The sequence below is a fragment of the Helicoverpa zea genome, chromosome 11 (assembly GCF_022581195.2).
Source record: "Helicoverpa zea isolate HzStark_Cry1AcR chromosome 11, ilHelZeax1.1, whole genome shotgun sequence".
Classification (NCBI taxonomy): Eukaryota; Metazoa; Arthropoda; class Insecta; order Lepidoptera; family Noctuidae; genus Helicoverpa; species Helicoverpa zea.
This window is the reverse complement of record NC_061462.1, coordinates 10,792,735-10,807,499: the sequence shown is the minus strand read 5'-3', so window position 1 is coordinate 10,807,499 and position 14,765 is coordinate 10,792,735. Positions and strand designations below refer to the sequence as shown.

General features: G+C 38.3%; 1 protein-coding gene across 4 annotated transcripts in view; it reads left to right on the top strand.

The window, feature by feature from the left end:
- LOC124634613 (neuropeptide CCHamide-2) overlaps nucleotides 1-14,349 on the top strand; it is a 38,092-nt gene extending 23,743 nt beyond the window's left edge. Inside the window, exons 3-6 of one of the 4 annotated variants that reach the window (XM_047170264.1) lie at nucleotides 1,717-1,790; nucleotides 5,194-5,323; nucleotides 5,785-5,861; nucleotides 13,545-14,349. In XM_047170264.1, coding sequence (XP_047026220.1) covers nucleotides 1,717-1,790; nucleotides 5,194-5,323; nucleotides 5,785-5,861; nucleotides 13,545-13,607 — 344 coding nt within the window. In that variant the 3' untranslated portion in view covers nucleotides 13,608-14,349. Of the gene's footprint in view, nucleotides 1-1,716; nucleotides 1,791-5,190; nucleotides 5,333-5,784; nucleotides 5,862-13,544 lie in introns of all 4 variants that reach the window. The other 3 variants (XM_047170262.1, XM_047170263.1, XM_047170261.1) reach the window with 3 other exon arrangements.
- Nucleotides 14,350-14,765: the final 416 nt, after the last annotated feature.

Genomic DNA, 14,765 nt, shown 5'->3' with positions numbered 1-14,765 from the left:
CAACATTCCGGCTCGCTACATGCCTACGCCTCGGCGCTCCCACTGCGGCTCCGCATCGCTGTCAGTGCGGCGAATCTGTGGACCGCCTTGGGCACCATGGTCTTTCCTGTAGCAAAAGTGCTGGTCGCATGGCACGACACGCCAGCATAAATAACATTATCCGTCGTGCTCTTGTCACCGCCGGAGTGCCAGCCATTTTAGAACCCAGAGGCTTGGCACGCGACGATGGCAAGAGACCAGACGGGATGTCTATAATGCCTTGGAAGATGGGAAGGTCTTTGGTGTGGGACGCAACCTGCGTCGACACCCTTGCACCTTCCCACCTTCCCAGTACGGCGAGCTGTGTCGGTGCAGTTGCTGCAGCTGCGGAAAACCTCAAACGGCACAAATATGTAAACCTCACCGGCAATTGCATTTTTGAGCCGTTTGGGGTTGAAACCTTGGGACCATGGGGCCCAAGTGCCCACAGACTCTTTCGAGAAATCAGTAAGCGATTAGTGGAGTCCACTCGTGACCAAAGGGCTGGCCTATACTTCGGTCAAAGGATATGCATTGCCATCCAGCGTGGCAATGCAGCCAGCCTTTTGGGCACGATCCCAGCTGACAGCGATGCGGATGAATATTTCGATACTTAGTTTTAATATTTCCCTATCATAAGATCATTTGTAAAACGATCAATAGTTCAATCGTGTAATATTGAATAGAGCAGTAATGTGTATTACTTGGCTAAAAACTCAAAGTAAACATTTTACTTCATAACCTGACCTATTTCATTACTAAACAAATACATAATCGATACAAATCTAATCGGTATTAGGTACAGCAACAAAACATAACTTGTAACTATTCAATTATTGGTTCGAATAGAAAAGCATTTGTGTTTGAATCCATTGACAGTTTTTTTGTTATCGTCCTTCGGCGATTCGAGGAATATGTGTCAGTGATGTCATGTTGTAACGTAGTGTAGGTTAGGTATGTTCGAGAAGACTGTTGAATATACATATACTTTTTAGACTTTATATTGGAAAATTAATTAAAAGTGAGAGTTAGGTATACGTGGACATTGGTCAGCAATTGAAACTTATTTCTGGCTTTGATTTAATCTGTTTAGGCCTAGAATTAAGGCTATGTAAAAGACTGCAGCTATGTCATCTAAATGTGAACAGCATTACTGATTTTCTGAGGTTTTTATAGACATTAAAGGACGTGCAAAACTTTACTAATTAATCAGGCATATACCTTTTCGAATCAAAAGGTAATTCTCTAAGTGAATCTGGATTTGATGTAAAAGTTTTAAGGGTCTACAGTAATAATATGGATGGCAATCTTCGTACAAAGCTAGTCACATGGGGAGGGACAAAATAAATGATGTTGTAAAACAATGCTTAGTTTGTTAGTTCTTACTTCTACTTTTTTTGAAGATTGAGGTCTTTATATAACAATCTCTTCAGCTTTTCCCGTTAGTGGATTTTTCATGCCGCAAAGCACGCGATGTAACACGTGAAGGAAAACGCAACGTATACCCGTTACAAGTACCTACTCTAGTGTGAAAGCGCTCTAAGACAGTTTTTAAGTTTAGATTGACAGATTGAAATGTGGGTAAGGAACTTTGATCACTTTCTACCTCTATACACATATTTGAGTAAAGTGTATTATTAAGTACTGAGATGTAAATAATGAGGATTGAGGACTTATATGCTTGTCATTTGTTCTCAGGTGGGTGTTCCGCCTTTGGACACTCATGCTTCGGAGGCCACGGCAAGAGGTCGGGTGACACTGCAGCATTGGATGTGAGTAACTCTTCATACCCGTATTGAATATCTATTTTCCACTGTTAGATGCAGGTATCCTCTAGACAGTTTACAGAAAGATCAGCTATATTGGCAATGGTTTATTCTGGTAACAGCAACATACATAGATCAAGCAGATTGAAGGAACGTAAAGCAAATGTAATTGTCCGGTGTACCAGGTCTCCGGCTGTTATGAGTCCAACTAGAAACTTTCGTGGGATTCACGATCACCTTCAAAATATACTGTCAATCAACCATCGAACCAACTATCGGCTGACAGTTTAGTATACAAGTTGCTTAAATCAAAACGGTAAATAGCACCATGACAATAAATCTATAGTAGAACCTATTGTTTGTTCAAAAATCGCGGGACAGCGTCCGACTTGTTGCTCGTACAAGTAATAACAGTATAATGCATTGTTATGGTCAGCGCCGTGCGTAACCACATGACATTACTAGCTTGGTGGCAGATGCTGCGGGCTATTTAGCCCATATTGTTGGGGGATGCAATGAAAATATACTTTTGTGGTTAACATAATAAGATCGGTTATTTATTGACTTTGATTTTAAATAGTTGAAAAAGGATTAGTGTAAGAGTTATTTGTTAATACAAGTTTTTGTGTTGCACACTTTTCCATCAATTTCTTTCAGATAAAACCATACAAAGTCCTTCAAAATAAAATATTTTCAAAAGTACCCTTTACTTCAATTTATAAATCGCATGTAGGCATTTTCAATTATATTGACAATTATTGTAAAAGCCGCCACACCTTAAAATTTATCACAAATTAAATTAAATTGAAAGCAAAATCCAGAAACACGTTTCGTTCGACGTACGGTTTTTAAATGAAATCCTGAAGAGGGAAATTGTAACGTCATTTCAGAGAGTCCCCCTTGAAGCAGAGACAGATTTTAAAAGCTTAATTGCACTGCGATTATCCTTTCGAAAAGATAATTTGTGCGTGTTGTAAGAGTACTTTTTCAAAACAGCTTTATAATAGTACGTATACCTAGCAAAAAATATCCAGAAACCAAAATTTTCGCGATTTTTTAGTATTTTTAATTTTCTGCTATTTGAAAAAGTTTAAGGTAGTAAATATAAATCTTTTGGCGAGAAATTGAATAATTTATTATTTATTTAATATTTTTATGCAATATTAAATGATTAATAATTAAGGCTTAGTGGACATTTCGAACAAAGTTTAATATTTGTCCTCAACCTACGAAATGTTATGCTATCACAAAATGATACGATAATATAATAAAATAAATATAAAACATACATACCCATTCATATGTTATGTTAAACGAAGTTCAAGTGGAAAAACTTTATGAGGAAGAGTGAAGGGCTCTCCTTTTCCTAAATCTACAATATTGTTATAGTTTCCATATATTATAATGGAATATAAACATTGGCTTCTAATGTTTTGCCATGATAGTGGGTGATACTTGAACTTTATGCAATTTTGCTTAGCATCTGTAGGAAGGCTCTTTAAAATGAAGAAATGACTGATTGGTTTTCACAAATACTTTTTAAACTGCCGACAATTTTTGAGACTGACTTATAACTATACTGATCTGAAATATAAACGGTGTTATCTGCGTTTTAAATTAGCTATCTGGCCTAATATCACATTGACCCACTGACTTTTTCAAAAGTCAAAAATGATATAAATACATCGTTACAGATCTAATTTGCAATTTAATGTCTACTGAACACAAAAAGTTTTTAAGCGTAGGTAACCAGCAAAGTATTGAAGCGTGGGCTACCAAAATTATAACAATTATTTAAAAAAGGTCAATTACACATTCACAGTTCGTTAAAGCCGTAACCTTTAGTGTTAAATGATGGTTCCATTACGATTACGACCACAAATTAAAATCTCCGTGCCATCGCGTGCCAACGTTGGTGTAAAACGTTTGATGATCACCACATGGGTAACCACTAATGACCGCATACGCCGAATACTCGATAGTGATGGCCGAATACTGGGTTTAAGGCCGAGGCCGAATACCGAGCTGTTTATTGAGATTTTTGGTTTTTATGTCTGTAGTTCCGCTACATGTTTTCTTGCGACTTTGAGGCAAAAGCTCTTTGAAACAGAAGAATAAGTTGAAAATAACATTACATTTATTGGCATTTCAAATTATGTCTGACAGATTGATGACAGAATTGCCAAAAATCTTGGTGGTATTTACCCTAGATCTACACTTGCTAAAGATATATTTTCGGCCTCGTATGAATAATATTCGCCGAGTCACATCACTAGTGCTAGTGGCTACTTCGTTAGCCGGACCTTCTAACCTCTATATTTCCTAATTACTAACTCGCGTTGCTTTTAGCAAAACTTTTGTAATTGAGGCATGCCCGTCAAGGGGCTCTTAGGCAAAACATGACTACTATTAGCCACTTTAATTTCTGAAATTGTTTTACGTCAAACTTTGTTCTCTTTCCTTATTTAACAGACATGACATGTGACATTTAAGTTCGAGTTACTTTTTGGTATTAAATTATTTTCGAGCAAGAATTTTAAGTGCTCTTTTTGTGCGTAATCTGGTACACAATGTTTCAAAGCATACACATGGAACAACAGATATATACCAAGCAAATATGAAGACATATTGCAAATTATAATTTTAAATTAAATAGTTTGGCTTCTTACCTGCCAATAAAGCGATTAACACTCGTACTGATTTCTTAAAGAATTCCATTCTCTTAACAAATGCTGATACGCCTGCATTCACCCAGTTCCTGAATAAATTAAAACGTTGCACCGTTACAGTTCAAATTCTGATGTAACATAAAGGCACTGGGCTTCCTTGTTATTGTCTGACAAATCGGCAAAGGTCCGAGCGAAGTGAACGAAGTGGGCGCAGTGATCCATACTTCACGAATTAGTCGCTCAAAAGTCGAAAATTGCCTAAACTGGATTTCGCGTGACGCTGTCGATATTTAGGGGTACCTCTTTAGGAATAGGACGGTTATTCGAGCATGATACGGCTACGCAACCAGTTTTGAAGTAGCTCTAAAATCTCTTTGTACCAATTAGTCATGCTAGTAGGTACTGTTGGCTAAAATAATATACATTGACAAATGCGTCTTGCATTCGGTAAGTTGGTCGTACTTACCTTCATCATACCTGCCTTTTACATTGTAAACATCTATTGAAACTGATTCCAGCTTTCATGTTTCCTAGTCCGCTGATAATAGCGAGATTCCTCTTTTTTGATTTTTAAAATGTGTCAGTGCCTACATTGTATTTTAGGATTGGAAGATTTTATTTTAAGACTTAACAAAAATCGACAATAAAAACGACATTTGAGAATACCACTTACCTAACGTGCTTTCAAAGGCACTACCGGCTGGTTTCCACATCCAAAATAAGGTTTCTCTACCCAGCAGTTATCAAATCAAGACCTGATGGCGCGCCACCAACTGGGCCAGGAGGAGACCCCCCCGCATCCCGTGTACCCCCACTCGGGGTATAACGTGCTCCCCTCCGGTGATGACATCATACCCATCCGGGATGGAGGTGAGGACAGTACGTAGAGATGTACTTATGTAGATGTAGTGGTGTTGGGGAGGTTTTGTGTTGTTTTTAGTTTATGGTGATGAACAAAACATGTTCATGGATGACGAAATCATGGATGGTTTCAGTGTGCACGTAAAGTTACGTTGAGATTGTTAAGGTTAAAGTGGATGTTTTAAACTTTTTATCCAAAAAGCTTAAATCATCAGCATCAGCCTACTTCCGTCTGGTTCTTTACGTAGATCTTCTCTAAAGAACCCTGACTTTGCTGATAATGGACCCATTTATAGCTGCTATCTAGAAGTTTCAACTTTAAATGTCTGCGGGTCATCATAATTCTTTTGCCTTTATCCCAATTTCATTTGGAAAGCATGTCTTCTTTTTCCACATTTTGCCGTTTAACGTCATCTCATAAGTTGTGACAAATCTTCTAAACCTGTAACTAATCATGTCCACATCTGCAGGTGTATATGATCGCGACGACGGTGCTGCCGCTCGAGAGGTCATGAAGATGAAACTTCGGAACATCTTCAAACATTGGGTGAGAATTATTTAATACTTGTATACGTCTTTAGTTCTGAAGAGTTTAGAGGTAGCTTAAATTGTATTTAAATTTGAAAAACTCTTTAAATGATATAGGTAGCCTAATTCATAAGAATCGCCGTCACGGCAAGATGTACCACGTGCTGAATAAAAATACTGAAAATCAGCGTGTTTTGTTCGTCAAAAATGTCATTAGAAAGCACCCAAACGCCCGTAAATTAGAAAGGAACTGCTTAAACAATGAGGTACATAGGTAGGTAAATATGAGGTACATACATGAAATTAATATGATTATAGGTACATTAACTTAGGGTATATCTTAAAAGCAATGTATAACAGTAGAGTCGTGATGATTGGCCGAATATAACAAGGGAAACCTCGACATTCACTTGTTAAATTATGTACCTAATGAATCTTCCACCGGTCCATACAGAGTGCATCGTCGACTAAAAACTTAAGTTGTTTGTTTAAGTCGAGTTAAGTTATACTAAGTTAGACTCACACTTGGGAAATGTAGTGTGGGAGTTATGTCTTGTATGTTTGGCGTTGATTTATTATAAAACTAAGTTGTATTCTCTTGGCTAATCATTTAAATGTTAAAGTTAGTGACCATATTGTTGGATTTGTATAGATATTAGTTATTACATGATTTAGATTCATAAGTTTGCTAGCTCTCATATTATATTCCTATATTACTATAGATGTGTAGATTAAAATCAAAATTTTGCAATAATATAATTAATTAATGACATAAGTAGGTATTTTTTTTTCTGGGATTACAAACATGGTATAGTTATCGGCACGAAACTTGAGCTCTGACCTTCACCTGCGCAGAAGTAATTTATTGGGTCCCTTTTATGGTATGAAGTGAGGCGCCTTGGCGGGCTAAAGCGGTGATTGGCCCGCAGTGCATCGCGTCATAGCCGTCACTCGGGATTGGTTCTTTACTAATAAATCACTTCTGCGCAGATGTAAGTCAGAGCTCAAGATTCGTGCCGATAACTATATTATGTGTGTAACCGTTCCAAGACAACCCTAGGCTGTAAAAATTTTCGTTTTTCCTAACATATATAAATACCGCAGGCTTCCCCCGAAGGGGAAGAGGTTGCGCCCCGCCGTCCGCGCAACCCTGTAGAGCTCGTCACCTTACTGGACGCTCTTCCACCTTAGAGGACCATGCATTAACTTTACTTTTAGTCCCGCCTGATAAAAACTAGGGACAGGGGTAGACGGGACGTCAGCAAATCAAATCAAACTTAACATGCAGGGTACAAATTGAATTACAGATACTAGTAGAGAGTGAGAGGAGTAGCAACCCTACCTAACATAAAATATACATAACGCTTGCGTACAACAATGTATGTTTCAATCTACACTTTAAAACTACAATCCCCGATTAGTGACATGGGCTACCACAGGGCAGTTGGCATGTCGTACGTGTGCCGCCAGGACTAACACAGAAGATTCTAGCGGTCACGTTCCCTATGTTCTAAATGTCTTACCCAATCCTAAGGCAGGGTACTGCGAAGTACAACTGCCATTGGGCAAGACAGTCTCCAGCCATGCTGGGCGCGTGCTCATATTAAGCCCCATCGCGAGCCTATTCACCCTTTACTGGTATATACAAATCTAACGCAAGCGCAGTGTCTCGTCGGTCGGTGGCAACTTTCCTTAGAAGCGCTATTGGTATACACCGAAGTGGTATTTCGTCACTTCCTCTTCCTTTAATCTGCCCCGTTCTTGACAGGCATCGGCAAATCCCCAAACCTAGCCTGTCCAGTATGCGTGTCTTGCCATCTACCACCTTAATATCCAATATGGGCCCTAAGGTATGGTGGCAGCTGACGCGACACGATCTCTAGCATCCCTCGGGACGGGTCTATCGTTCAGTTTTAGGTTGGTTGGTGAAGCCTACCCCCGCTCCCTGGAAGAGTGCGTACAACAAATGCAAGACAAGGCCAGCTGCCGGTTTGTCAGTCCATGAGAAGTAGCTTTAACTAGCGTTTGGTTCATTTGAATCCCGGTACAAGATAAAGTATAGTTATCAATAGCACATGGCATACGGCTAGTGCCGTATAGTAAATGTGTATATTCCGATCTGTCAATGCGGTTCTGCCTTCTAAATGTGTATTCGATATGATAGTAGTCATGCTCTAGTCCACGGCAATGTTGTGGGTGTGTAGGTGTATTATTAATGCAAGTGTAGTAGAAGGCCTTCTCCGCCTCCCTATAACCAAACGCATGTCAGAGGTACCACAATGTAGTCAAGAGAGAATATGCCAGACAGATACATATATTTAGAAGCGCAATACATAAATCAAAGCTCAGTATTCTTACGCTAACGCCAGTGCACAGTATCATTACGCTTATTGCCAAGTCTCGTTTTACGCTTTGCTATAATCAAGTTCAAATATCAAAGTAATTAGAAATAACAGCCTTGGGATGCCGGTCACGGTCTTTGGTATACCTGGAGCCAAAGTAATAATAGGGATCACTCACCAGATATCTGCTTATAGTAAATTGTATTCGTCTTACTCACCGGACCATCACCAAACACGATACTCACACATTCTTCCTGCATCACTTACTTGATAGAAACTATTATATCGCGGCTATATCTTAACAAATCTAACCGAAACTATCAATATCCCGGTGATCTTCAATATAGACTCCCTAATAGACTCGACTATAGTATTTGGTTACTAGTACTCTTCGTGACCCAGCTCCGACTGTCCCCATTTCAGTTCCCTCAAAACCCTTGTGGCCTGCTATCCCTTCCTACATCCTCGCAAGTCCCACCTTCGGCGCTGACTCCACCCTGTTCTTAAGGTCCTGTTTCACGTATTCGTTTATTTGTTATGAGATAGATTTATTAGTCTTTTTGTACACATTCTCAATTGTTCTAAGTATCGTTGTCGGGGTCCATTTGGGATTTGGCACATGTGCACTTCTATTCAATACTGAGTCCTTTGTCTCAAGGTCCTAATTGCCCTAACGGTTGGAATTGGCTTGTAAGTTCTGCTTAGCACATGTTTGATTGCTTTGCTGTGAGAAACTTTCAGACCCTTAAAATATTTTGTTAAGTTTTTATTGCACTCCATGGCAGCCGGCAAATATCCCTACCCATAAAATAGAAAGTTAATGTGTTCTTAAGAGGCCCGTCATCGTGGCGTCTTGTAAAATAAATTAATATTATTTGATAATATTTAGGGCTAGGTGACGACAGTCACATTCCCCCCTCTGAAAATCAGACGCGTGACGCAGTACAGCGTATGAGATTTCACAATAGGCCGGAGAGCTCCTAGCATCAGTCAGTTAAAACATAAGGCTTGTCTAACGGAATATTTCCACCAATAAGATTTGTACTAGATGAAACAACGTTTTGATGAAATCACTCTGGTTTCGGTCTAGTAGAAGAATCTGCGCATGCTTATAAGTTGAATATACATACCAGAGTTTCTTCTACTAGAGCTTTTCATTATGGCACCGCGTTACCTTCCCTTATCAACTCAGCCTACTACAGCTGCTGAACTTAGGCCTCTCCGTTGCGTCGTGATAATTATTGCAGCATTTTTATCCTGGAATAGTTCGCACATGTACTAATTAGAAGTTGATTCTAATTGGAAGTTAATCCAATGATAGTTGTATAATTTATTTATAAGAATGTAAAAATTCGTCCCAACTGATTTTACCCCCCTCCGATTCTAAGAGGATAGAGCCGGTTGTAATACAACTAATAAGGCAGAACATTGAACAAACATTAATTCAGTTCCCTTTTTTTTAACCGATTTAAATGGAAATGCCAATATAAGTCTGTCATTAAAGGATACACTGTGCATTCCACACAGCCGTGATAGCTCATGTCCACATTGATTCAATCATCACGAGCTGGAATATGATTAAGCACTATCGATTAACTTAAATAATTTGGCAACTTAGCTTCGCAACCGCATCCACACTAGGGCTGCTAGTACGTAGGTACATCAGCCGACGAACGCGCACGACGATTTTGATGAAACTTTGAACCCAAGCGACGCAGATTTATGCCGAAACTACATATGTAGTCTCGTACATGAAGACTGTTAGTGTCCTGGAATTTAAAACATAACCAGCCAAGTATCTATTTACAGAAGACAGAGGCTATATCAATAGCCACACAATATATTGTTTTCCTACGTGTGGAGGAATTACAAAGATAAATATTTAAATCACACGTAAATACAACTTAGAGGGAGCTGTCGCTTCGTCAGTTTAACCAAAAGTAATTATATACGTCGTTATATAGTTATATAGAAGCGGGGTGTACAGCCATGACGTTTATTTTCTTTAAGGTAGGTACGCTCAGTATTCTTACACTAATTCGATCCTTACGCTTATGCAAATACGCTGTGTCATAACGCTTATTGAAACAGTTTTACGCTTATAGTGAAATTTCAGAACAACATTATTTTAATATTTAAGAACCAACATCCTGCCTCTAGCCATCTGCCATTTTTTTCTGTCCTAGTATTTCACATATTCATTTCTTTCATAATTACAATCACATACATAAATACATAGGCTGCACATTTTTGTTAGGGACTCGAACCCATAACTGTATTTCCAACTGTATCCATCCATAAGTATATACAATTCACGCCCTTGGTAATATATGGGAATCGAACCCATTACCGTAAATCATAACCGTAGTTATATTTCTCTTAATTTTTGCATTATCTTTCACCTCTAGCCAGAGTCTAGGTCTTCGTTAGGGAATCGAACCCATAAATAAAATTCGTCGTAATTATGACTCGTTTTATACAACACTTCTGTTAGGGAGTCGAACCTGTAACCGTAATCATCGCCATATGAACTCACAGTTCATCACGTTGTACAAAAAAATCACAGGGAATCGAACCCAATGCTGTTTTATTGCCATAATGTCTCGTCTAGGACCATAAGCATGAAATCAAATCTACGTTGTGTTTTTGTGTAGTAACCGATTTAGATCTTTTATTCTCGTTGCACTGATGTGAATCAGTACATTTAATGACGAGAATCCTGGTCACGGCACCAAATGTAACCGTTCCAAGACAACCCTAGGCTGTAAAAATTTTCGTTTTTCCTAACATATATAAATACCGCAGGCTTCCCCCGAAGGGGAAGAGGTTGCGCCCCGCCGTCCGCGCAACCCTGTAGAGCTCGTCACCTTACTGGACGCTCTTCCACCTTAGAGGACCATGCATTAACTTTACTTTTAGTCCCGCCTGATAAAAACTAGGGACAGGGGTAGACGGGACGTCAGCAAATCAAATCAAACTTAACATGCAGGGTACAAATTGAATTACAGATACTAGTAGAGAGTGAGAGGAGTAGCAACCCTACCTAACATAAAATATACATAACGCTTGCGTACAACAATGTATGTTTCAATCTACACTTTAAAACTACAATCCCCGATTAGTGACATGGGCTACCACAGGGCAGTTGGCATGTCGTACGTGTGCCGCCAGGACTAACACAGAAGATTCTAGCGGTCACGTTCCCTATGTTCTAAATGTCTTACCCAATCCTAAGGCAGGGTACTACGAAGTACAACTGCCATTGGGCAAGACAGTCTCCAGCCATGCTGGGCGCGTGCTCATATTAAGCCCCATCGCGAGCCTATTCACCCTTTACTGGTATATACAAATCTAACGCAAGCGCAGTGTCTCGTCGGTCGGTGGCAACTTTCCTTAGAAGCGCTATTGGTATACACCGAAGTGGTATTTCGTCACTTCCTCTTCCTTTAATCTGCCCCGTTCTTGACAGGCATCGGCAAATCCCCAAACCTAGCCTGTCCAGTATGCGTGTCTTGCCATCTACCACCTTAATATCCAATATGGGCCCTAAGGTATGGTGGCAGCTGACGCGACACGATCTCTAGCATCCCTCGGGACGGGTCTATCGTTCAGTTTTAGGTTGGTTGGTGAAGCCTACCCCCGCTCCCTGGAAGAGTGCGTACAACAAATGCAAGACAAGGCCAGCTGCCGGTTTGTCAGTCCATGAGAAGTAGCTTTAACTAGCGTTTGGTTCATTTGAATCCCGGTACAAGATAAAGTATAGTTATCAATAGCACATGGCATACGGCTAGTGCCGTATAGTAAATGTGTATATCCCGATCTGTCAATGCGGTTCTGCCTTCTAAATGTGTATTCGATATGATAGTAGTCATGCTCTAGTCCACGGCAATGTTGTGGGTGTGTAGGTGTATTATTAATGCAAGTGTAGTAGAAGGCCTTCTCCGCCTCCCTATAACCAAACGCATGTCAGAGGTACCACAATGTAGTCAAGAGAGAATATGCCAGACAGATACATATATTTAGAAGCGCAATACATAAATCAAAGCTCAGTATTCTTACGCTAACGCCAGTGCACAGTATCATTACGCTTATTGCCAAGTCTCGTTTTACGCTTTGCTATAATCAAGTTCAAATATCAAAGTAATTAGAAATAACAGCCTTGGGATGCCGGTCACGGTCTTTGGTATACCTGGAGCCAAAGTAATAATAGGGATCACTCACCAGATATCTGCTTATAGTAAATTGTATTCGTCTTACTCACCGGACCATCACCAAACACGATACTCACACATTCTTCCTGCATCACTTACTTGATAGAAACTATTATATCGCGGCTATATCTTAACAAATCTAACCGAAACTATCAATATCCCGGTGATCTTCAATATAGACTCCCTAATAGACTCGACTATAGTATTTGGTTACTAGTACTCTTCGTGACCCAGCTCCGACTGTCCCCATTTCAGTTCCCTCAAAACCCTTGTGGCCTGCTATCCCTTCCTACATCCTCGCAAGTCCCACCTTCGGCGCTGACTCCACCCTGTTCTTAAGGTCCTGTTTCACGTATTCGTTTATTTGTTATGAGATAGATTTATTAGTCTTTTTGTACACATTCTCAATTGTTCTAAGTATCGTTGTCGGGGTCCATTTGGGATTTGGCACATGTGCACTTCTATTCAATACTGAGTCCTTTGTCTCAAGGTCCTAATTGCCCTAACGGTTGGAATTGGCTTGTAAGTTCTGCTTAGCACATGTTTGATTGCTTTGCTGTGAGAAACTTTCAGACCCTTAAAATATTTTGTTAAGTTTTTATTGCACTCCATGGCAGCCGGCAAATATCCCTACCCATAAAATAGAAAGTTAATGTGTTCTTAAGAGGCCCGTCATCGTGGCGTCTTGTAAAATAAATTAATATTATTTGATAATATTTAGGGCTAGGTGACGACAGTCACATGTGCTATTATGAAAATAATCCACGTGCAGTTCAGTTCATTTAATCTTCCAGAGCGCGTGTAACTTCTATCTTTTGTTCACGTGAGTCGTAATATTTTAAACAAAAGATAAACTCCTGAATAGAAAACAGAGAATTAACTGTAATGAATGGACTGCATTTTAACTTATTAGGTACTACAGGGTTGAAATTATTCACTAGGTACTTTTCGTACCCACAAAACGCTTTTACTTTTGAGATATGATCGTATATAGGGCTTCTAGTACAGGACATGTTTATATCTTTGTGTTCTATAAAAAATCAAAAGTTCAGATTGATAAATAAACTAAACACTTATACGTTTATTAAAATGTATAATTACAAAACACGAATGATAGTTGACTAATGTACATTTGTTTATTGTTTACAGATGGACAACTACAGGCGGTCACAACAGAACCCGGACGACGGTTACTACATTGAATCCTTGTAAATTATCTTAAACTTAACTATATATGACACATTATCCAGTATATAACAATCTTTCATCTACCTACCTGGAAATAAGCTCGATTTTCAAAATAAATATATCATCAAATCATTGTCATATTAAATCAAATATGTAGAATAGGTACATGTTGTTGTTTTTGAGAGAAAATAATTTATATAAAAAAAAAAATATTCATTGTCATTCAAATACAATCATAAAATTAAATAATTTCGATCAAAATTTCAACTTTCATGATAATCAAGCTTATTTCAAATTATTCCATTAACATTCGTGTTATATTTTACGGTAGGTACTAACTAATAAAAATAATTAAAAAAATATCTTGTCAATTAAATATTTTCACAAAATATAACATGTTATTTAAAAAAAACTGACGAACTGTTTCTGTAAAAAGGCTGGCATAAATTATTATTTAAATTATAATCTTTATAATTATTGAAGTTGTGTAAAATAATTCTATCATTCATTGTAAAAATGTATAACTTTTATGTGGTTATTATTGCTATTATGTTTTCCAAATTTTATTCTCTTGGTACCTGAAAATACGTTTCAAATTCTTGTTACTATTAAATTAAAAATGAATGATTGGCTAACATAAGTTTACCATCGAGAACACGGATTATTAATAATAAAATTATTAACTTATACTTATTAATGTAGAAATTGACTGTCTCTATGAAATAAGAATGTTTTGTGTATTTATTAAATGGTTAGATACATACAATTTGGTGGCAAATCTGTTTTATTTTTTACCCTTTACCTAACCTTATATAAGTAAAAAAAAGCAACATATAAATAATATGGCTTTAAAGCTAAAACTAGAAAAATCGAAAAAGGCAAAGTTTCTGGTTTTCAGAAAGAAGCAAAATATCTAGAATTCATTCTGTTAGCAGACTAAATCATGTCATAGGACATGTCTATGTAATAAAATAAAATCGATAGTCACGTATTGAGAGCACTAACCAATCAAATAAATCAACTATGCATGTCAAATGACAGCCCGATAAAATAGGTGACAAGCTGAAACGTTCTCAACGAATACAAAATAATATGTTGTTGTCAAACTATGAATGGTTTTGGAAATTGTCGGATTCTTTCAGTACCTGACAAGGTACTAACACTAAGCAAAAACAATGAAGT